Source organism: Callospermophilus lateralis, chromosome 13 (genome assembly GCF_048772815.1).
Source record: "Callospermophilus lateralis isolate mCalLat2 chromosome 13, mCalLat2.hap1, whole genome shotgun sequence".
Lineage (NCBI taxonomy): Eukaryota > Metazoa > Chordata > Mammalia > Rodentia > Sciuridae > Callospermophilus > Callospermophilus lateralis.
This window is the reverse complement of record NC_135317.1, coordinates 107,978,947-108,001,381: the sequence shown is the minus strand read 5'-3', so window position 1 is coordinate 108,001,381 and position 22,435 is coordinate 107,978,947. Positions and strand designations below refer to the sequence as shown.

General features: G+C 47.1%; 1 protein-coding gene across 1 annotated transcript; it reads left to right on the top strand.

The window, feature by feature from the left end:
• The first annotated feature begins 6,546 nt into the window (after positions 1 to 6,546).
• Positions 6,547 to 21,956, top strand: LOC143379228 (flavin-containing monooxygenase 5-like). Its single transcript, XM_076831684.2, has 8 exons — positions 6,547 to 6,681; positions 7,778 to 7,966; positions 8,422 to 8,584; positions 9,917 to 10,059; positions 10,136 to 10,335; positions 16,839 to 17,188; positions 20,075 to 20,147; positions 21,593 to 21,956. Exons 1-8 carry the CDS (start codon positions 6,547 to 6,549, stop codon positions 21,954 to 21,956), a joined length of 1,617 nt encoding a protein of 538 aa, XP_076687799.1.
• The last annotated feature ends 479 nt before the right edge of the window (positions 21,957 to 22,435 follow it).

Below are 22,435 nucleotides of genomic sequence, written 5' to 3'. Positions count from 1 at the left end.
CATTTAAGCAAGAAATGGATGTGGAATGGGCTGCTTTGTGCCCGCGCCTCCAGAGGAGAGATGGCTAAAACCCCGATGCAGTGTTGGCACTTCGCAAAGGGAGCTCACCGGCTCCAGCACTCCCGCCTGCTCTTCTGATAGAGAAAGGTGGATGCCCAGTGCACTGGCACTGCCAGCTGTGAGGCAGTGTCCCCTCCCCATGATGAAGGGGGGTAGGTCACACCAGAATGAAGGACACAGGGGGTGCACGAGGTCTCCCCTGGAAATCACTGTTTGCTCGTCCTCCAAGGACAAAACCATAAATGAAAACATTTCCTAGTCCTCCAAGGACAAGGAGATGACCAAGAGTAAAACCAGGCTGTCGCACCTGGGACTGGAAGAGTGCACCTGCTCCACCTGGAGCCCATCTCGGGATGGCTGCTCTATTAGGAAAGACGCTGCAGACCTCTGGGGGAAGTTCAAGCTCAATGTTTGGGTAGTCAAGATCATGTTAAGGGGGAGAAAATAGGGTCCTGAAAGCTTCTTACTCCTAATGAGTGGCAACACCAGGAAGGACAAGCTGGCCTGTGGATATGCAAACGTGGAAGGAGAGGAGTGGGAACTGTTCAGTGCACACAGCTTCGATAACCTTGTATGCCTGCTGAACATGCAGATGGGACCCAGGACTGGCTATGGACTCTAGGAGCTAAGTGCTGCATCCTGTCCACAAAGAATATTTTCTTTTTTCTAAGCATCAGATACAGGTTCTATTTGGCAAACCCACCCTGACAGCTGGACTGAAGTCCCTGAAGAAGCATTAACAAATGTAAATAATCCCTATGAATGTCTGAAAGAACCCAAGCTGTACATCCAGCTCTGCACCTACAGACCTGACTGGAGCTGATCCATGGACACAGAGCCCTGTTATTTCACACTTTGTAAGCATTAATCCAGGGAGGGGACAATTCAGCAGGTCTCAAGTGGCTTGCTCCCTCTGGAGAGTGGCTATTTCTTGCCACCATGTGAGGAATCTCTGGCCCTCGACTTGGTCCCCATGATCCTGTTGGACTCTGGACCTGCAGTCATGGCTTATGCTGAGTGGGATGCAGAAATACAGCACAGTCCAGACCAAGACTGTCATTCCATCAGGAGTTCTGGGACTGTTCTGTCCTCTGAGCAAACATGTGGTCTCCCCACTTCACCTGGCCCAGCTACCATTGCTGTGATAACGCCACCAGCGCTGCCTTGCCGGGTCATGCAGGTTTGCCTGTGCAGGCCAGGCTCAACATTTATTCTCCATCCACAGCCGCAGTCTTCTGCTCTTTTCCCTGGAAACTCCACTGTTATCCAACCCTTGTTACCATGTCCCATCTGATCCTGTCCCTTCTGGAGGAGAGATGCTAAGCTGATGGCCTGATTTCTGGGAGAAATCAGGTGGAAAATGTTGGGAGTCGCCCAGCTCCAAAGACTAACTTCCCCATCCCCCGAGAAGAGCCGTCCAATGGTGAGCCCTACTGGCTCACATGATCCTTACCCACCAATCAGACTAGCCCTGCTGGCTCACATGATCCTTACCACCAATCAGACTAGCCCTGCTGGTTCACATGATCCTTACTCACCAATCAGAAAGCACCCCATGCCAACTGTCAAACCCTACAACCGTTAAACTGTCATAACTGTCATAACCCCCGGCTCTATAAATATGCACAGCTGTTCCTCAATAAACGGGCATTTTCTCCTACGATGAGCCTTGTTCGTTCTTTCAGAAAACACCGATTGTTATTTCCACCTGGATAAGTGCTCTGTCTTTTGGTGCATGTGCCTCTGCTGTGGCTGTGGACTCTCTTCACAAGCCAGGCAACAGGGTCACAGCCCCTGCCTACAGAGTGCTAAATCCTGGCAGCATCAGGGTCCATCTCAGAAGAGGGGACAGGTGATACTGTAAAGCCAGTTACAAGAAGCACAATGTGTGGGTTCGGCTTGACATGACTAGAGCCGTCTTGGCACACAACCACCGCAATTTCCCCTGGCAACCCTGGTGGTTCTTCTCTGCACAGTTTTCCATCCGAGTAATAGGTGGCCCTCACCACTGAATCACGGGGCCAATATCTTTGGTATTAGCTTGGATAAACCAGGTACACTACGGCTTGGATAAGGTCACTTTTTCCTGACCACTTCATAAGCCCCCATCTTCTGACCCAAATCGCAAGGATGCACTTGGTTTGCTCCTGCCTCTGATGATGTTTCCTTCAGTAAGTCCTGCAGCAGTTGCCCTCAGCACAACCCTGGGCCTGTCCACCTGTTCCCTTGCGCCTCACACTGCCTTGCCGTGGTTGAAGAGCACACCCCAACTGTTACCTTCCTGCATGCCGCCTTCTGCTGGTGGGCACGCTCAGCCCTGCATCCGCCCTTCATCGTCGGTGACCCAGGTCTGGGGGAAATGGTTGCGGGCAAGCTGCTGCAACCAGGGCTTGCCAGCTTACTGCTGTCTTAGGAAACAGACACACTAAGGCGTGATTTTTTAATCTTTAAATTCTTTTTTTTCTGACTAAACAAATGGTTGTAGAAGAAAGTAGTTATGAATACCAACTCCAACTATGTGGTCAGTTAGCAAAACCATGGCTGCGACTGTCATGAACATACTCTCCTAATTTTGACTAAGAATGTGTTCTTGTTGGACACCATGTCCCGTAAAGGGACATGATGAAAGTGACACGGAGACCCATGGGGCAGAGGAAGGGGGCAATGGGAGGGAGGCTGGGGGGCCAGAGGGAGGGCTGGAGGACAGAACTCATCAAATGACCTCGCAATCACGTCTGAAGATGCCACCGAGACACCCACAACTAAAACGCAACAGTACAAAACACACACCTGTGGTGCTGGCCCTGAATCAGACATGAAGACCAATGGATGGACAAGAGGACACAGGCCCTTATAAAACAGTCATCTAGCCCTTGACAAAGGAGCACAAGCGAGCGCTGGAGGAAGGGCGGCCTGTTTAACAAGTGGTGCTGGGAAAACTGCAGGCTGTAGGCAGAAGAATGAGACCAGACGCCCACCGCTCACCCAACGAAAACCAACCCAAAGACTTAGGAATTAGACAGGAAACGGTGACGCAGTGGAGGAAACATACAGGCAGCACTCCAGCCCTGGTGCAGGCACCAACAAGACCCCAAAAATCCCCCCAAAAAAGGAGAATCAATAAGTGGGACGGCGTCAAATTAAGAAGCTTCTGCACAGCAGTGAAAACAACTGAGAGTTGAACAGAGAGCCTCCAGAGTGGGAGTAAATCTTTGCCAGCCAATCCTACAATAACCAGAAAACACAAAGAATTCAAACACCAAAATATAAAACAAACAAATAACTCAATCAATAAATGGGCAAATGAACTGAACAGACACTTCGAGACAAATAACCGAAACATGTATCAATCAGTGAGATGGAAATCAAAACCACACTGATTCTGGGTCTCACTCCAGTCCCAATGGCAATCATCCAGAACACAAGGAACAATAATTGTTGGCAACAATGTTGGGGGAAAGGTACACTTAAACATTGTTGGTGGGACTGTAAATTAGTACAACCACTTTGGAATGCAGTATGGGGATTCCTCAAAAGACTAGGAACAGAATCACCCTGTAACCCGCTATTCCACCCCTTGGTATTTATCCAAAAGAACTACAATTAACATACTATGGTTAACTATAATTAACATACAAATAACATACACAATTAACATACTATGGTGATACATGCATACCAATGTCCACAACAGTCAAGGTATGAACCAGCCTCAGTGCCCACCAACAGATACCTGGTTAAAGAAAACATGGTTCCTATACACAATGGAATTCTCTTAGCAATAAAGAAGAATGAAGTTAGGTGATTTGGTGGAAAATTGATAGAACTTAAGAACACCATGCCAAGTGAAATAATCCAGACTCAGAAAAGTCAAGGTTTGACTATTTTCTCTCATGTGTGAAAGCTAGAGATAAAAAGGGAATACAAAGGAGGATCTCAGTAAAAGGGAAAGGAAAGCAACAGAGTAGAAGCAGGGGTTAGAGTGGGGAAGGACCAAGAGAAATGAAGCTGACCAGATCACGCTGTGATGAATACACCACAGTGCGTCACAACTTAATATAGAACTGCAAGGCCCAGGTTTAAAATACTCCAGTTAGAATGCCAATTATCGAGAATACAAACAATGTAAGTATTGGTGAGGATGTGGGGGAAAAGGCATACTTATACACTGCTGGTGGGACTACAAATTGGTGCAAACACTCTGGAAAGCAGTATGGAGATTCCTTGGAAAATTTGGAATGGAACCACCATTTGACCCAGCTATCCCTCTCCTCAGTTTATACCCAAGGAACTTAAAATCAGCATACTCCAGTGATGCAGCCACATCAATGTTTATAGCAGCTCAATTCACAATAGCTAAACTATGGAACAAACCTGGGTGTCCTTCAAGAAATGAATGAAAAAAGAAACGGTTGTATATATACACAATGAAATATTACTCAGCCTTAAAGAAGAATAAAATTATGGCCTCTGTAGATAAATGGATGGAGTTGGAGATGATGCTAAGCAAAATAAGTCAATCCTCGAAACCCAAAGACCAAATGTTTTCCCTTATACAGATGCTGAACCATAATTGAGAGGAGAATGGGAAGAATGGAGGAACTCTGAATTGGGCAGAGGGGAGTAAGTGGAGAGGACAGGGCATGCGGGTAGGAAAGACAGTGGAATGAAATGGACATCATTACCCTAGCTAGATGTAGATGTATAATTGCACAAATGGTGTGACTCCACACTTGGTAAAACCAAAGAAAGGAAAAGTTGGCTCCACTTGTGTTCAAAGAATTAAAGTGCATTCTGCTGTCATGTTTAAGTAATCAGAATGAATGAATGAATGATTGGAAGGTCAGCAGAGCAGAGGAAAGGCACCAGAAGGAGAGGAAATGAGGCAAACTGGGGAATTAAAATGGAGCCAACTATGCCACATGAATTCACAAATATGTCAGAAATAAGCCCACTATTATGTTTAAGTAAAATGGGCTAAAAAATATTTTAAAAATATGTTGTTGCTGTGATGATTCCTGGTGGATGTGCACATGTTATGTTTATAACACAAACATTACAATTGTTTCCATTCTTTTTATTTACTTAGCATGTAAAATAAGATTTTTTTATTTTATGGCAGTATTTAGGAACATTCCATTGCATTTCATGATAGTTGAGTCTGAGATATCATGAGAGCAATACACCACTCAAGGTCTTCTCCTCCTCTTTTGGAAGGGACCAGGGTTCTTTAAGTTGTATGCAGGAGACCTCAACTGAGGAGGGACAGTAACCTTTCCATGACTTCTATTTTAAGACTGATCATGGTTTAAGGAGACATATATGGTGTCACATTAACAAGGGTGAAACTATGATAATTTTAGGTGTCAACTTGACAGGATGAATGAAGACCCAGATACCTAGTGAAGCATTAATTACCATCAAAGATTGGTATACACTGTGCCCATTCCTTTTCTGCAGGAGGAAAATCCAGTGGCTTCGCATTTGATTAGAATGATAAGCTGTCCAGGTGTGCAGGTGTGTCTGAGGTGTTGCCAGAGATTAGCATGTACTCAGGGAACTGGGAAGGAAGACCCACCCTCTACGTGGGCAGGCCCAATCCTACGGGTGGGAGGTAAGAACAGAATAAAAGGCAGAGAGAGACCCACCTTCTCTCTCTCCCTAGAGCTGGGACACCCTTTGGCTTGGACATCAGAACGCCAGGCTGCTGTGCCCAAGGACTCCAGGACTCGCCGCAGCTCTTCCCGTGGCCTCGAGAGAGGTGCCCCATCACCGCCCTGGGTCTGCAGCCTCCATTCCTGGACGTGCCACACGACCAGCACCACAGGGTCTCAGTCCTGAGGACGGCCTGTCCTGGCACTCCTGGCCTCCAGCAGCACGTGAGCACTTTCCCCAGGCACCGCCCTCCATGCGTCTGCCTCCCTCTGTGCCTCCTGCTAGGCTGCTGGCTGGGTCTCTCTGCAGGAGCCTAACTAATGCCTGGGGAGAGCAACCTGTCACTGGGGGATGAGAGCCATGACTGCTCTTTCTGTGGGTCTTTCTGACAAGATTGCTGGAGGGGCTGCCCCTTGCTTGAGCCCCAGGGGAACTGAGGCTGACCTCCTGCACAGGGACTGCAGCAGTCATGTGGGAATGGGCTGCGGCATCTCACTGACCCACTGGAGCAGGAGGTGGGCCTCTGGAGCAGCTCTAGAGAACCTGCCTCCAGAACAAAGGGGCCAGGCTGAAAGAGGGCGGGGATGGGAGCAGACACAGGCCAGGCTCCTCTGGAGGTTGGGAGGAGCCTGGAAGCCCAGAGACGGCTGGCCAGCAAGGAGGGTGGACTGGCTTCGGAGCACAGGCCTTGGCACCCAAGGCCACACTGGGTTAGGACAGGAGTCAGCAGCACAGCGGCTCACAGGGCCACCCCAGACAGGACGGGCCCTCCTGGAGGGCCTTCCCTCTGGGACAACAGAACTGAAAGAATTCTCCTTCATTTCAGAGACCATGAAAGCAAAAAAAATTGCAGTGATTGGCGCCGGGGTCAGCGGATTAGGGGCCATTAAGAGCTGCCTGGAAGAGGGACTGGAGCCCACATGTTTTGAAAAAGGCAGCGACATTGGAGGACTGTGGAGATACGAGGTAATTCTGGGCTCCTTCCGTGAAGTGCCAGCTGTGTCTGTGACGAGATGCCTCCTCTCTGACAGGAACCAGAACTCTGTCCACTCTGAGCAATTCCTCCTTCACTCCTTGGTGTCCCTTATAAGTGGCAATGTCTACACTGAGACGAAGCTGAAGCTCCCGAGGCTGGCAGGAACCTCTTTCCTGCATTTCCCTGACAGCCCCCAGGAGCACTTGGGCTTCTGCACATAAAACTGACTTGTCGTTCTGCTTGGCAGACTTGGGGACAGGACGGAGGTCACCTGCATGCAGACCCTGGCCCTTCCCTGCACACCACGGGTCACCTTCTCGCTGCTCTGTGGGCGGGTTGGATGCAGTTGAAAGCAGTGTGTTCACTAGGGACCCTCCATGATGGGCAGAGGCAGCTCGTGCTTCTGAACAACAGCGAGACTTTAAGCACGTGGCACAGAGTCTTCACACAGTGTCCCCCTTCCTGGCCCTGCCTGATTTCACCTGGTGTGTCAGTTCGTGAGTTGACACACCACGTGTTCATGACTGCTTCCTCCCGGGTTATGTGGTACCTATTTCCAGGGCCTCCTCCTAATCCATGTTCCTCCAGCTGCGAGGCTGAATTTCTCCTTGGGAGACTTCTCTTCACCACTCGGTTTTATGTTTCTTCCTTTTTGGTTGGTTTAGAATTTGTTTCTTGTGTCGTGTTTTGATTACTTTTAATGTTTTTATTCGGGTGTTATATTTACAAATAATAGTGGGTTCATAGAGACATATCCATAGGTATAAAGTATGTAATTTGCTCCAGTTCATTCCTGATACATCCCTTTCCCTCTTCTCCTCCTCCCCCCGTCCTTCCTGGGTTTTCTGATCTGTCTGGACATTCTCCTGTAGGGAGGCGATCAGGGCACACTTAGGGTCCATCATCATGAAGAGGATCCTACTCGGCTCATCTCCACATGGGCTGACTCCAGCACCTCCTTCCTGCTCAGCTCCATTGCAGAAACCCACAAGGACCACGAGTCCCAAACCCAGAGGCTGACGACCCCCTCTCGTTCCCCACTGTGTGCCTGAACACTCAAGGCCATGGCCGGTTTGCTTCCCACAGGAGACCCCCGACACTGGACGAGCTGGGATATACAAATCCTTGACCTGCAACACCTCCAAGGAGATGACAGCCTTCAGCGACTACCCCGTCCCTGACCATTTTCCCAACTACATGCACAATTCCAAAATGATGGAGTATCTCAGGATGTACGCCAGGCACTTTGGCCTCATGCAACACATCGAGTTCCTGGTAAGGAAGGCAAACCCTGCTCAGCACCTCCACGTGGGTCCTTGCAAATTCTTCACCAGCCAGAGAGGCAGAGTTGCCCGTCCAGTGTGCATGCCCACCACAGTTCTAGAGAGACCTGGTGTCTCGGCACATTCTCTACGTTAGTGAAGACATTTCCAACTTAGGTCCCCTCCAAGGTACACTGTCTCTGCATTGCTCCCTGAGCTGAGGTTTCAGTTAATTTTATTAGACAGAGAATACAGGTTTAGGAATGGAATTTTATGTGTTATGTTGTCCAATGTACCTCGATCCCAGGGAACAAACAATTCTAGGAGGTTGTTGTGCATAAAATCATAAAATCCCAGGAGCGATGGAGAGAGAAGCCACCGCCCACTTTTTTGTGAACCCAGAGTTCTCTGGGGAATGGAGATGAGCAGTGCTCTAGCACTAAGGCTGCCTTGGCCCTTGCTTCCCAGGCGAAGGTGTGCAGTGTGAGGAAGCGCCCTGATTTTTCATCCTCTGGCCAGTGGGATGTTGTGGTAGAAGCTGATGGGAAGCAGCAATCCTACATCTTCGACGGGGTCATGATCTGCAGCGGCCATTACACTGAGAAGCATTTGCCCTTACAGGAGTTTGCAGGTATTTAACTGATGAGTGTGAGGGACAGATCTTTGGATCCAAGAATCTCCGTGCCCACGCTAGCATGGGCACAGACAGAAGTGTTTTCCTGGCACAGTGGGGTGCAGAGTGGAGCACTCAGATGACAGAGGTACCCCTGGACCTGGAAGCCCAGCCTTCCCCAGGCAGCCCAGGCAGGGGTCTGGCCTTCCAGGAAGAAGAAGCAAGTGAGCAAAGGAGTGTGGCCTGGCCAGGAGAACACACCCTTGCTGTGGGAGGAGCAGGTGTGTGGGCAGGAGAGGCAGGCGGGCGTCAGTGAGCGACCAGTGCAGTGTGTGAGAGTGTGTGTGTGTGTGTGTGTGTGAGTGTGTGCATGTGTGAGTGTGCACATGTGTGTGAGTGTGTGCAAGTGTGTGTGAGTGTGCACGTGTCTGTGCATGTGAGTGCATTTTGTGTGTGTGTGTGTGTGTGTGTGTGCACTTGGGGGGACTGCTACCTGATGCATTTGCACTTACACAGGTCTGTCTTGCAGTGGTGGGAAGATGGTTTGACAGGGAGAAAGACCAAAGCAGACACATGAATAACGAGGAGATCTTGACAGTCCCCAAAGAGAAGGGAGGGAGGGCTGAGTGAAGACGGGTAAAACATACACCTGTAGCAATGTCTGTGATATTTGTGGAATACAATCAAAATTGTCAAGAACCTCTGAAACTACTCATTCGCCTTTGTCCTAATCAACAGAGCTGCTGACGGGCACCTGTCTCTGGAGTTACTGAAATGTGACACACACACTCGTTTACAATATACACATTGTAAACACATGGCAAAGTGGGTAAAAGCCTCAGGAGTACCTCTGTGGGCTGATTATACACTAGCCTGTTAGATTATGCTAGTTAAATAAATATATCATTAAAACTTCCACACAGTATTCTGCTGACCACTCTAACCTCTAAAGCTGCGGTCAGCTTCCTTGGACAGCACTCTGCACGCTCACCTGGTAAGGACCTTTGTGCACAATTCCTTCTCAGTGTTACAAGAAGTGAAGAGCAGTTCCTCGTATATCAGTGGAGAATCAGAAAAAGACAAGAACATCCTAAGGTAGCACCAGTGAGCACAGTGAAAAAGCTTCAGGTTGGGTCTTAAGGGATATTCGTCTGCTGGATTTGGGTCTCAGCCGTATCCACACTACCGTTGGACCTTTTGTTCCCTGCACAGCCTCGTTCTGTCATTTCAGCAGTGCCTGTCCCACAGCAGCAAAGGGGGTGGAAGAGACACAGCCTCAGCTTGGAAGCACATTGTGCCAGACCTTGTTCCAGTCTGTGCTGCTGACGTGGGTTGCTCCTCTCCTCCCAGGCATCCAGAAGTTCCGGGGCAGGTACCTGCACAGCTGGGAGTACAAGCATCCAGACACTTTTGCGGGGAAGAGAGTGGTTGTGATTGGCATCGGGAACTCTGGAGCAGATGTGGCTGGCGAGATCAGTCGTGTTGCTGAGCAGGTTGGCATTTTACCCTCATTCTGGCATCAAGGTGAGAAGACAGAGTTGTTACTGGGCGGCTTCTCCTCTCTCGCAGGTTTTCCTCAGCACGAGACGAGGCGCGTGGATTTGGAACCGGGTGTGGGATGACGGCAACCCCATGGACACCGTCCTCTTCACCCGGTACAATAGGGCACTCCAAAAACTACTGCCCTCATTCCTCATCAACAGGTGGGCAGAGAAGAAACTGAACGCAAGGTTCAACCACGCCAACTACGGGCTGCAGGCTGCACACAGGTACGTGCACCTGGGCTGGGACGGCCAGGCAGCTCAGCAGTGTCGGTGGCCCCAGAGGTACAGGAGCAGGGCACCCCCATGCTGACACCTGTCAGGACTTTTTACTCCTTTGGTCATTCCTGCTCCTTCCTCTGGGCTGCCACAGCAAAGCCAAGGAGGGGGGCGCAGGGAGCTCAGCTGGTCTCATGAGACCTGTGCCACCTGCCATGCCACCCTTCACAGCACATGCCCCTTCACTCTCTGAGTTCTAAACAAGATCCACGGCGACCCTCAGGCTGACGTCCACCAGGACAGGTCCACCATCCACATGGACAGGCCCCATACTCAGGCCCAGCCACCCCTGGCCCTCCTCACTGCTGTGGCCTCTGTCCTGCTCCTCTAGGACCCATGACCATGGCCACCCTAGAACTCACCACCCAGACGTGCAGTACCCCGGATGTCCCAGGACCCTCTTGCTTGGGACATCTCACCCCAGCAGTTCTGACCAGGACCGGCCCTCCCCGCTGGCCACACTCGCTGGCTCTTCCCCTCTGGGGCCACTCCTCCTCTGTGGCCTTTGGTCCCTCCCCCACCTGACCCAGGAGCTTGGTGTTGTCCCTGTCTCCATTCCTGCTCCTCTCCCCTCCTCCCCTACAGGTTCCTGAATTAAAAAATAGTCAAGTAAAAGATTATAAAGACTTCAACTAGGTCAAGCAGGCAGCAGCAGCAGAGAATCAGTTCTCACAAGTATGTGCAGGAAAAAATCATGTAGCTCAGGACTAGACTCAAGAGGTGGGTGTGCGATTCCAGCTTCTTCCAAAACACGGGCTTTTCAGGATGTAGAAGAGGGTAGTGACAGCAAAGGACGCAGCTCAAACCTCCTGTTGCAGTTTCCAAGCGTTGGCTGTCTCTGAGCCCCACTCTCCCCTCGAGGCTCACACTGTTTGAGTAGCTTTGGTTTTTGGTTTTGGCCACACAGTTTTTCTGGGTTTTTTTTTTTCTTTTTTGTTCATTTGGCAGCAAGTCTTAGGAAAGGATATATATAAAAGAGTACGTACAAATATGCTTACTCTTTTATCTGTATTCTCATTTCTTTCTTGTCTTTAACCCACAGGAATCCTGCAGACGTGCATCTCTCTGTGCGATCTGCACACAGGCACGTCTTATCGTTGACTGTGGCTCCCCTCCCTACCACCCTATCTTACCTACATCTCTCCCCTTCCCATCGTTCCCTTTCCCTTCCCTCACCTTTTTTTTCCAGTTTATGTGTATGAAAGAAAATATGCAATTCTTGGGTTGTTGTTTTTTTGGTTGTTGTTGGCATATTTTTGCTTAACATGATGTCCTTCTGTGCCATCCATTTTCTGACAATGACATGATTTCATTCTTCCTCATGACTGAGTAATACTCCATTATATAAATGGACCACATATTCTTGGTCCATTTATCTACCTCCAGGCTCCCAATCTGGTTCCATTACTTGGTTGGTTTGAATAGTGCCAGTTGACATTGGTATTCAGCTTGTAGTGGACTTTCAACTAAGATGTTGTGACGTGTCCAGCCTGGATGTTTTGGCTCAGGACTATTTTGGCTGTTCAGGGTCTTTTGTGCTTGGGTTTGAATTTAGGATGTTCTTTCTAGTTCTGTGAATAATGTCACTGGTATTTTGATGGGAACTGCACTGAATCTGTAGATCATTTTGGGGTGGGACACTTTAACAAGATCGTCTCACTCCATGAACATGGGAGGCCTTTTCACTTTCTACCATCTCCTTCAGCCTCTTTCTTCAGTTTGGGTCATTTTGTAGAGGTCTTTACGTTTTGTTGGGTTGGGTTCTAGAATTTTTTTTTTTTTTTTTTTTTTGAGGCTGTTGTGAATGGCATTGGTTCTTAGAGATCTCACTACTGACATACAGAAAGGCTCCTGGGTTTCACACGTGGCTTCTGGGTCCCGCTGCTCTGGTTCTAAGTGTCTTGCAGAGGAGGCTCAGGGGCTCCTGGGGGCGTGATCCAGGACAGTGTGGCTTCCCCCTTCCCCATACTTACCTTTAGTCTCTTTCTCTTACCTCGTTTCAGAGGCTAGAATTTCATGTACTGATGAGTAAGAGGGGTGAGAACGCACACCCTTGGGTAGCTCCTGGCTTCAGATGAGAGGCTTCCACTCTTCCCATTTGTCATGTAAGGTCTGTCACATTGCAGTGGGATCCTCCATACCTAATTTGTTCAGGACTTTATCCTAAAGGAATATTAAGTTTATCCAAGGCTTTTCCTGCTTCTGAAGATTCTTCAGTTTTATTTTGACTCTGCTTTGATTCCCTATTACATTTTCAGTTTGTATATATAGAGCGAGCCTTGCATCCCTGGAACGAAACCAACTTGACTGTGATGGAGATCTTTTTGACGTGCCGCTGACTTCACTTTGCAGCATTTCATTGAGGATCTTTTCATCTGAGTTCAACAAGGATGCTGGTTTACACTTTGCTCTCTTTTTCTTTTTGTTGTGTCTTTATCAGCTTTTCACACTAGGATAATCCTGGCTTTGCAGAATTGGAAGAGGTCCTTCCCTCTGTGTCTTAGGAACACTTTGAGGAGCACTGCATTAGTTCTTCTTTAAAAATTTGGTGGAATTCACAGTGAGTCCCTCCAGTCCTCAGCTTGTTAGAAGACTTTTTATCACTGCTTCAATCTCAATGTTTCTTATTGATCATTTAAGTCTTTACATCTTCTTTGTTCAATTTTGGAAGGTCTTATGTGCCCAGAAATGTGTGCATTTTTTTGAGATTTTCTAATTTATTGACATATCACTACTCAAATTTTCCCTGGTAACATTTGAATTTCAGTAGTTATCTGTTGCAATGTCCTCTTTTCACCTCTAATTTTGTTTTGGAAGTTCTTCTCTCTGGCTAATTAAGGGTTTGTCAATTTTGTTGACCTTTTCAAAGAATTCTTTGTTTCACTGATCCTTTCTGTTGTTCTTTTAGTCCCTATTCTATTTATTTCTTCCATGATCTTTATGATTGATTTCCTTCTACTGATTGTGAATTTAGTTTGCTCTTTTTCTAAGACCTTGAGATGCATCCTGAGGTTTCTATTGGAGGTATTTTTAATGCACGCTCTCATGGCTCCAACCTCCTCTTTGTGCTGTTCTGCTGGATCCACAGTTTCTACTATGGGTTGTGTTTTCATTCAGTTCTAGGAATCTTAAATGATTTTTTTTAGTGATTCATTATTTGTTCAAAAGTGTATTATTCCAAGTCCATGTGTTTGTATAATTTCTGCAGTTTCTCTTGTCATTGATTTCTAGTTTCATTACATTATGATTTGATAAGGTATGCAAATTTGTTTCAATTCTTTGTTTGGATAAGACTTTCCTATGGCCTAATATATAATCTGTTTTGAAAAATGTTTCATGAGTTGACAAAAAAATGTATATTCTGCTGATGTTCAATGGAATTTTCTGTAGATGTCTGTTAAGTCCATTTGATTTATAGTATAACTTAGATGTACATTTGCAGTATTGTTTTTTTGGGGGGGTGTGTTGAGGTTTTGTTTTGGTTTGATTTGGTCTTGATGATCTATGGGTGAGAGAGGGGTGTTGGATTCACCCTGTTCTTATTGTCTTGGTCCCTGTCTCTCTCCCTTTATTGTTAATAGTCTTTGTTTGATAAGATTGGAAGCCCCAACATATGTTTATAACTGTTATATCTTCTTGATGAACTGCTCCCCTTATCAATATGTAGTAGCTTAAAGCCTGTTTTGTCAGATATGAGTAGGGTGGTTCCTTTTAGAGTACATTTTCTTGGAATACCATTCTCCATCATTATTTTCAAGGTGTGAACTTTTTTGCTGATGAGGTGAGTTTCTTGCAGAAAGAAGATACAGGCTTTTCTTTTTTAATCTAATCACACAGTCTGCATATTTTAATTGGAGAATTAAGACCATTTATATTCAGGAAGGTCTTTTTTTTTCAGTTATAGATAGACTTTATTTTTATGTAGTGCTGAGGATTGAGCCCAGAGCCTCAGACCTGCTAGGCAAGTGCTCTAACGCTAAGCCACACCCCAAGCCCATCCAGGGTTATTTTTGAAAGGTATATATTTGTTCCTATCGTGTGATTATTTTTCTTCTGGGTGTTTTAAATATCCTATGTTCATTTCTTCATCTCTTATTCTTCTTGGAGCTTCAAGTTTTTGTGCATTGGTACTGTTTGATTCTTTACTAATTCTCCTTTGCTAATCTGTTCTTTCAGTGAACTTTACTTTTCTTCTCTGCCTTCATCATTGTTTACTGTTCTTCCTCTTCAGGGTGTATGATTTCCTTAAGTACCTTCTGTAAAGCTGGTTGACTGGTCACAAGTTGCCTTACCTCGAGCTTCTCTAAGGACTTAATTACTTCCTCTATTCTGGAGGATGTCTTAGCTGAGTATAGTAATCTAAGTTGGCAATTATTTTCTTGAAACACCCTTTGACATCCTCCTTACCTTTATAATTTCTACTGAGAAATCTGCTGACATTTATGGAGGAAAAAATAAGTAAACAATTCCTCCTAGCTGAGGTGTTGGAAACATGGTCTCCAGATGGCAAAGGTTGGAATTCAACAGGTGAGGGAGGGACAGGGAGTGGGTCACAGCTGCTGCTTGCTGGAATTCCTCTCAGGTCTCACAAAACAAGTTGGTCAAAGAGCAGACTGCATTGTACATTTCTCACTGAAAATGTTAAGGGCATGTTGACCATGCCAAGAGCAGGTTCTCTCCAGTGACTTTAGACTGTGTAACTAGGGGCATGGCACACGTCAGAGCCACAGCAAGCCCCTCTCACTGAGTGGTTTGGTGGAGTGTGGCTAGCACTAGGAGATACAGTCACTCCCAAGAGAATGTAGACTGAATGTCCAGGGATGTGACAAATGTCCAAGGTGCAGCACATCCCAGAATACCTCTGAGGTGGGAGGAGCAACTGGACCACCTAGTTTTGTGCTGGGATTGCACCTTTGAACGCTGCCTCCCACACAAAATAAGTGACAAATCACTTTGTGTCACAGGGCAGGATCACTGAACCTCTGTCCCCTCCACTCCCTTCCCACTGTAAACCACTTCCCCACCCAGCGTAAACTCCTCAGCAGACTTGTGTCAGAGGCACTTCCCAAGCCATGACTGTCTCTAGGGCCACTGCCTGCTGCCACAGTCTGGCTGGGCACAAAATAGCCGAGCCACCACACAGCCTTGTAGGTTTAAAACAGGAACTCCTTTTTTCTCCGCAGTCCCATGAACGAAAGCCACACACGCACGTGGACTTCTCCCGGGACACACCACACACCAACCGGAAATCCCTCCTCCCCACACTTCCCCAACCAATGGGAACTCTCCGGGAATCCCCGGGAGAACTCCACAGTAGCAGGCTGAGGCAGACAGCAGGGGTCTAATATACAATTGAATACACAGCCTAACATAACCATTATCATCTCAATGGCTTGCTGGTCACCTCTCATGCACCTCTCTGACTCCGCTATGGCTCTCAGCAGCCTGCAGAGTCAGCGTACCCAAGTGTCCACGGGATCCAAAGAGGTGATTATGCCAAGTTTCCTGGTTCCCACAATAGTTTAGTCCCAAACAATAGGACCTCACAGTGGTTCCCAGCTATAACCTCTGAGGGTTTGCTGAGAGATGCAAGGAGTCCTGCCCTGAAGCTGCAGTTTCTCAGATTCCAGGAGACCTGCTTCTTTAAATCTTTAGTTTGCCTGGGACAGCCTTCTACACCAGCCTTCTACTATCTTCTACACCAGGTTGTGACTCCTCCTCTTTCACCTTCATCCTCTCAGAAGAACCTTCTTCCCCAAAACCAAGCTGCTGCCAGAGCCCCCGGCGAACACATTCTATTTCTGGTGCTTCGTTACTCTCTCTAGTCTCTGAACCCACCAAGTTTTTTGCTTTGTTTTGTTTTTAATGTGTGGTATCAACTTCAGTGCTCAGACACAGTCCCTCACCTCCAGGAGAGTAACAGCTGTGGTTTTATTTCCATCCTATGGAGGAGCAAACTAGTGTTGGCTCACTCTTCCACCATCTTTCTGTTTTCAAAGATTCACTGTTCAAGTCCTTCAGTAGCTCTTTGTAGATCACTGATAAAGATTAATGATGAATTCATGCAAATCCTTACTTGGTATCAAGATAAGTTAAAATTGAAGGATTTTATTCCTGATAAACATATAAATAGAGTTCATGTTTATTATCACATACTTAGCACAATCTCATCTGGTTGTTGAGCCATCATTCTAATTATAGATTAGGAAACCAAAGATAAAATGTTTCCTGCCTTTTCCAAGATTTCACAGCTGGTAAGTGACACGATCAATGCAGAGGCAAAATTCTGTGTCTAAAACCAAGTTCTTAACCAAGAAACTATATTTCCTTACCTTTCTAGAGATATCAATTTAAAAAACCAGATACTATGGTGCATTTGAGATCATTTACCACAACTTTTTTATAAACAAAATTCATGCACACTTCTTCATATTACATTCCCTATAATGCAGATTTCTCAGCCATCAGTCTACCTTCAGTGACGACCTGCCAAATCGCATAATCACTGGAAGAGTGCTGATGAAACCAAACGTGAAGGAGTTCACCGAGACGTCCGCCATCTTTGAGGATGGCACTGAAGAGAAGGTTGACACTGTCCTCTTTGCCACAGGATACACCTTCTCTTTCCCTTTCTTGGAGGATGACTTAGCAATCCTGGACAGCCAGCATTCCATGTATAAGTTTGTCTTCCCTCCTCAGCTGGAGAAGCCAACACTGGCTTTCATTGGCCTCCTGCAGCCCGTGGGGGCCCTCATCCCCACAGCAGAACTCCAGAGCCGATGGGTTGTACGCGTGTTCCAAGGTAGGCCCGCTCTTCTACGTGAGCACACGGGGTTCCTGATTACACATGAATGGCAAGGCACCCGGAGCTCTTCTGTCCAATTTACCTTTTACCACAGCACCTGAGATTTCACCATTAGAGATTCATGGCTTTTGGACTCTCTGGAAGTTTCAGTTTGATTTTCTAAGAAAATTCTGTTAAGAGGAAAGTAACCAAATAATAACAATAGAAAACATGTAAAACTGTCATCAGGCTACAATTAAGGACTGGGTATCCATTCACTTAGTTCTTTTCAGTAGAAGTTAATTTAAGGGAGAGCATTATGGAAGCAGAAATTGGCCAGGGCAGAAGGCCAGCAAGGGAGAAGCCACCTGTGAACAGTGCAGAAAGTTAGGGAAGTCACTTTATGTTTCAGGTAAACTCCAAATACGTGGCTCGTATTCTGGCTCACTTCCCAAGTCCTTACCCAGGTTGATACCTCTGAACCCAACAACCCTGGGGCCAGACAGAAACCAGGCTCCACTGGCAGAGTGGCATGACAGCTTCTGAGAGTCAGAGAGGCTGGCTGAATCACATGTGGCCCCTTCCCTCACATCTCCAAATAACTTTGATATCTTCCCCATGCTCCGAAGAATGAGAAGTCAGGGTTCCATCTTCTCAGGACATGTCTTCCCTGAAGGGTCACCATGGGCATACAGAGTGGCTGCCCTCACTGAGTCCTCTGCCTTCTGAGCCATACACTTGCCAGTTAGGTGAGTCAGGAAGCTATCTAGTGCCTGCTTTTCACTGCATGAGGCAGGAAAAAGCCTGTGCATCCAGGTGGCCTGTGATCCTTCTCTGTCTAACCTCATTTCCTGAAGTCACGGATGTGTGATCTGGACACATATACCCACAACTTGTCCATGCCATGCCGATGGCCACTGAGGATGACTAGAAACAATGATGCCATCAACAGCTTAACACCTGTGATTAGCTGAGCATGTGCATCTCTTGGGGACATACCTAGGAGGGAAACTGATGTCCTACAAGTCATGCACATGTAATGAGAGATGCCCATCCATTTCCCAAGTCTGCTCATGCGCGTACGCTGCATCCTCTAAAGTCTGTGTTGTAGGACATTTCGAGGTACTCATGAGGAGATCACACGTCTGTGCTACGTCTGTGGCACCCGAGTGTTTGGAGAGAACCCAGGTAAACGGGGTTCCAGAACCATGTGGCTAGCAGCCTTGCTCTTCCTGGACGTGCATGGGAGCTGGCCTTGGTACCTACCACCTGCCTTTCACAGGATGCTTCTTGACCTGGGTCTCCAGCTGTCCACCCAGGGAGCAGGGAGGCACACACAAGACACCCGTACATGATGGCAGACACCCCATGGCTCTAACCTGACTGGCATCCAGTTTATACCACCTGACGCTGCTCTGGTGCTGGGAACCCAGTGTTGTTTCCTGTCTGGAACCTAGGACAGCCAGGCCTGGGTGGCCCCTCGTTCTTCTGAGAGATGTTCAAAGACTTACCACTTACACTTCCTGGCAGAGGGTGGAGGAGGGAAGCCTGTACTTTGTGTGCAGGTCACCGCAGACCGGACGCACAGTAGGACTCAGTCTTTAGAGTTGGTGGGACCCAGCAGTGAATATGAAGGAACGGGGTGACTGCAGGCCAATGCCTGCAGGGTTCCCTTAGAGGAGGCAGGGGGAGCACAGAGCCCAGACTGCGAGTGGGGGAGCCTACAGGTCCCTGGGTCTGCCTGCCCTGGGTTGAGCTGCTTGCTTTAGTGGCTCCCTTCAGTGCCTGAGCGCAACCTGACCTGCTGTCCCTGTGACCCTGACGAGGCGCAAAGCATGTAGTTTAGAAGTCAGCGCACCTGCTTCTCCTGTGCTGTCCCCATTCCCTGTCTCCTCCTGACCTGACCTGACCTGCACTTTCCCACGCCTCCTCTCCCCGACGTATACACGCACACACACCACCTTTCACTTTAGCCACTTGTTTCCTTATAAAATGCAGCAGCTACTGTTTGTCCTGGGAGATTTTGCATCAGTGTATGTTTGTGAATACACATAAGAGGTGACATTTTTCCAATGCCTCTGGGGACTCAGACCTGAGCCCAAGGTAAGGATCTTTTTAGACAGACCTGCCTCAGAAGCTAGTCACAGTAGAGTTTGAGGACCTCTGGAAGATAAAAGTAACCCAGCAATCTCACTACTGGGTATATATCCTTCAAGGAAATGAAATCAACGTGTCAAAAAGACCCCTGCATTCCTGTGTTTATCACAGCACTGCTTACAATACCAGGATAAGGAAGTAGTCTTGAGCAAAATAAATCAGAGCCAGAAAGACACCCATGGAAGCTCTCTCATGAGAGGCACCTCCGAGGCGATCCCATAGAGGCTGGGAGATGAGTAGTGGTGAGACCAAAGAGCCCGTGAAGGGCTGCACCGGGATGGGGAGGAGCTCTGGTGCTCTGTGGCACGCCAGGCAACTGCAGTTGACAAGATGCTCTGTCAATCTCAAAGTAGTGGAGAGGGTCTTCAACATACCCACCTTAAAGAAATGACAAAGATGACGGTGATGCTTACCCTAACTTCCCTGCATCGAGGACCCCACACACATGGATGCAAACCTCAGACTTTTGCTCATAAATCTGTGCAAACATCATGTGTCAGCCACAAGCCACATGTTTGGGGGAATTCTTAGCATTCAAGAACTTTCACTGTGTATTGCAACTGAGAACCACTCAACAGCCTGCGTCTCCTGGGGAAAGCTGACTCCATCCATCCCGCTCCTGAGAATGCCAGGAGGGAAGTTCACAGGGGTTCCCTATGACCCGATTATGACAACTCTCCTCTTAGAAAACCTCTCTGTTTACTCGTCTCCCAGCCCTCCTTACATTTCTCTCTTGCTTTTTCTTAGGATTGAAAAAATTGCCCTCAGAGACTGACATGCTGGCTGAGATCAACAGAAGGAAAATGAGAATGGCCAAAGAGTAAGCACACAATCCCTGGCTAAAGGACACCAAACTCGTTCAGCAGGTCCTATTTGACCTTTGTTTTTGAACAAGGCGCCTTAACAAGACCCCTAAGACAATTCTAGCTCTGTGACATTATGGTGACTACACACATGGGGACAGGTGTGGAAAGTGCCTGGCTAGAACACCAGTCTCACTGGTGAACACACAGGATCTCCAGTCCCTGCAGTGAGAGGCCTCTACAGTGAAGACCAGAACATGCCAGACCAGCCTGTGTTCACTGCCAGAAGCAAGTCAGAAAAACAAAGGAGAAATAATCTGTTCAGAATACAGAAAACTCAACACACTCCTCAAGACACAATAAAGAGTAGTTCAGCGGGACTGCGGTTGTGGCTCAGTGGTAGGGCGTTTGCCTGACACATGTGAGGCACTGGGTTCGATTTTCAGCACCACATATAAATAAATAAATTAAATTAAGGTTCATTGACAACTAAATATATTAAAAGAGAGAGAGAGAGAGAGTAGCTCAGAAACAGGCGTACTTACTTCAGTGTGGTAAAGACTACTTTGAGTGCTTTGCAATTAACCTATGCTCACTCGGGGAACTTTGGAGATGATCAGGTGCCCTTCTTACCATTACCTAACTAGACCCACAGTACAGGCCACACAACTAAACAGGACATGTAAATGCCATTTTTGTCTACTTGAGTCTATTGTTGGTTGTTTTTATTTTCATTGCTGAAAAAAATGAATTTCCTTTCTGGATTTTGGTTATAGCTTCCTGTATTTTCATTTGTAATCAGAACTTGATTTTTTACTATTTTGTCAGTTATAATAGATATTTATATGTTTTTAGATTTGATATATAGACTAAAAAATTTGACTAGATGATTAATTCACATTTTTATGATTTGTTTCTTCAATAGAAATTAATATCCTCCAAAATTTGAAAAGTTTTGGTACTTTTAAAATAGTCTTTAATAGTTTTTATCACATATCCCCAAGAATACCTTACCAGCATAGTTTTTTGGTTGGTTTTGGTTTTTGCTACTAGGAATTGATCCCAGGGGCACCTAACCATTGAGCCACATCCCCAGCCCTTTTTTTGGATTTTATTTGAAGACAGGGTCTCACTGAGTTGCTTAGGGCCTCACTAAATTGCTGGGGCTGGCTTTGAACTCATGACCTCCAGCCTCAGCCTCCTGAGCTGCTTGGATTACAGGCATGCACCACCACACCTGGCTACCAGCATAGTTTTTAATGTCCAAAGTCTGAAACAGTTTGCAGTTGTTCAGTGCTCAAGGATATAGTTACTATACAGAATCAATACATGGAAACATGCATTAAGAAATTTAAGAAAAGTGTTTTAAGAAATAAGCAGAAAAGAAGTTCCCTGGAAACTTGGGGGACAATATGGACTCAAATATGACATAGGGCTTCCAACATTGTCCTTCTTATTCCAGGTTTGTGGACAGCCCCAGAGATGCATCTCGAGTGTACTACATCGACTACATGGATGAGATTGCTTCTGAGCTAGGCGTCAAACCCAACCTGCTCTCCCTCTTTCTCTGGGATGCCAAGCTGGCCAGGGAGGTTTTCTATGGGCCCTGCACCCCATACCAGTACCGCCTACAGGGGCCCGGCAAGTGGACCGGGGCCCGGGCAGCCATCCTCACCCAGAGAGCCCGGATCCTCAAGCCCCTGAGAACACGTGTGCTCCAGCACTCTGGCTCCCGTTCCTCTAGGTGGCTTTGGGTCAGAAGTGTCTGTGCTGTCATCTTTCTCTCTGCTTCCATGGTCATCATCTTGCAGATGATCGGTCATTAAGCTCACGTGGACACAGATGGTCCTGGAACCAGAGAAGAACAAAGTCATATAGATTTGAATTGTAGCAAAGAAAATCAATTCATTATATATGTACACACTGGGGCCAATTGGTTACATGGGGAAAGAGTTTTATTACATATGCACATTTAAATCAGAACCAAATAACTCCAATAATGATTTTCCGAGGTGCTCTTGTGAGGAGGTATTTGTAAAATGCATAGCTTATTTCTGCTTTTCCAGAAACTATCTGACTTGCCTGACAAGCTCACACACAATGTGGCAGCAGTGTGTGATAAACTGTGGGGTCAGTGAACAAACAAGGGTACAGGAAACAGTGAACCAGGCGTGGGTTCAAAATGGCACTCTAGTCTAAGAGCGTCTCCTCACACATACCCCAGAGTTCCACAGAGACTATCTCTTCAGTGGGAAACGTGACGGCTAACGCTGTCACCAGCTGATGGAACAGCACTAGCAATAGG

Bases quoted from the DNA above. Each gene is read 5' to 3' on its own strand.
- LOC143379228 (XM_076831684.2), top strand. From the start codon at position 6,547: ATGAAAGCAAAAAAAATTGCAGTGATTGGCGCCGGGGTCAGCGGATTA. The intron at 7,967-8,421 runs GTAAGGAAGGCA...CTTGCTTCCCAG, and splicing joins TGCAACACATCGAGTTCCTG to GCGAAGGTGTGCAGTGTGAG. The intron at 20,148-21,592 runs GTAAGCACACAA...TTCTTATTCCAG, and splicing joins AAAATGAGAATGGCCAAAGA to GTTTGTGGACAGCCCCAGAG.